General features: G+C 65.5%; 1 protein-coding gene across 1 annotated transcript in view; it reads left to right on the forward strand.

Moving 5' to 3' along the window:
• The first annotated feature begins 149 nt into the window (after window positions 1-149).
• LOC113216420 (polyhomeotic-like protein 2) overlaps window positions 150-1669 on the forward strand; it is a 7603-nt gene continuing 6083 nt past the window's right edge. The window contains exon 1 of the mRNA XM_052274434.1: window positions 150-839. Within this exon, the coding sequence (XP_052130394.1) occupies window positions 150-839 (690 nt within the window). The remainder of the gene's footprint in view (window positions 840-1669) is intronic.

Consider the following 1669-nt stretch of genomic DNA (forward strand, 5'->3'; position numbering starts at 1 on the left):
ACGCGCTTCAGTCTTGCCTGAGCTCTCGTGCCAGTGCCTGACCCCGGATCCCGTCCCGAGTCCCGGCCCTCCTCAGGACCTTCTTGGCGACTCGCCCTTTGACCTTTGGTCACCAGTGAGTCCCTCGTCCCTGTAGTTTTGCTGTCGGTATGCCGCGTGATCGCCGACCTGGCGGCTTCGTCCGAGTCATTCCTGACGTCGGCGAAGACGACCAGGTCCTGGCCGACGACGCCGCCGGCCCTGCCCCAGAGCAGGCCGCTAGCGCGCCGCCCGGCCCGGACCTGGCGGCCATGCTGCAGGAGCTCAACGCGCTCCGCGCCGCTGTCGCGGCCGGCGCCGTTGGCCCCGCTCCTGGTGCCGGTGCAGCAGCCGCTGCTGCTGCCCATGCCGGCCCTGCTTTTGATGTAGACGTAGTTAATGCCCACACCATGCTTGCGCTGCGTAAGGCAGTCCCGAGGTACGACGGGCGCGTCAGCTACGACGTGTACCGTCGAGACTTCGACGATTTGGTGAGCGCCTACCCAGGCCTCACGGACAGGCAGCAGTTCACTCTGCTGTCGTCCGCTCTTGAAAAAGAGCCAAAGTCCCTGCTTGAGTACCTGCCCGAGCGCACATTCGAGGCCTTGGACGACGCGCTGCGCATGGCTTACAGCAAGCTCGTGCACGCGCCGACCGAGATGCGTGCCTTCTTCGCGCTCCGTCAGAACTCTGACGAGGCGCTCGAAGAGTGGAGCACACGCATCAGCCGTGCTGCTCGCCGCGCCTTCCCCGACACGGCCCTGGTCCGCGTCGTGGAGTACTCGGTGCAGCAATTCATCAGCGGCCTCAGCGCTGCTGATGTAAGGAACGCGGTTGCGGGATGCAGCTACCCCACCATGGCTAAGGCCCTCGAGGCCTGTCGCTTGGCGAGGTCGCGGTGTCCTTCTCCGCCTCCTAAAAAAGATGCGCACTGCTGCTGTGTGCGAGGCCACCGTCGTGGCAGGCCCGTCGTCCTCGACGGCAACCTCCACGGCCTCGGCCCCCGCAGCTGCACCCGCCGACTCTGTTGCTGCTAGACTGGACGAGCTTTCGAAGCAAGTCCAGGCTATGGTCCGCTTGACTCAAGCTGAGTCAGCCCCGGCCGGCGCGTCGCAGGCCAACAATGGCCAGGCGCGTGGCCGCGGCGGCCGCGGCAGCCCGCGCGGCAGCGGCGGCAACAGAGGAGGAAGGGGAGGTGGTAGTGGTAGCAGAGATGGTGCCTGCTACACCTGCGGTGAGAAAGGCCACTTCTCGGCGAACTGCCCGCGTGACGCTCCGCGCCCCCACCCCTACGCGCAACCCGCGGCACAGCCCGCTGCGCAGCACATGGCTGTTCAGCCCGCTCCGTGCTCCGGCTCCGCGCTGGTGCCTGTGCCCCCCATGCCCCCTATGCCCCAGTACTACCATGCGTCTCTCTCTTGGCCCATGGGAGCACTGCAGGGGCAAGGCCAGGGCATGGTGGCTGCAGCTGGACCAGCTATCGTGGCCATGCCAACCCCGCCCCCGTCGGGAAACGGAAAGTAGCCTCTCTGAGCACTTGTGCTGACGGGACAGATGAGGTTATTACGGTTTCTCCCGTTGGGTCCCCGTCATGCGTTTTCTCGATTTGTAAGAAAAGCGTGACTTGTATTCTTGACACCGGCGCACAAAT

This window comes from Frankliniella occidentalis, unplaced genomic scaffold (assembly GCF_000697945.3).
Source record: "Frankliniella occidentalis isolate FOCC.00 unplaced genomic scaffold, Focc_3.1 Scaffold394, whole genome shotgun sequence".
Lineage (NCBI taxonomy): Eukaryota > Metazoa > Arthropoda > Insecta > Thysanoptera > Thripidae > Frankliniella > Frankliniella occidentalis.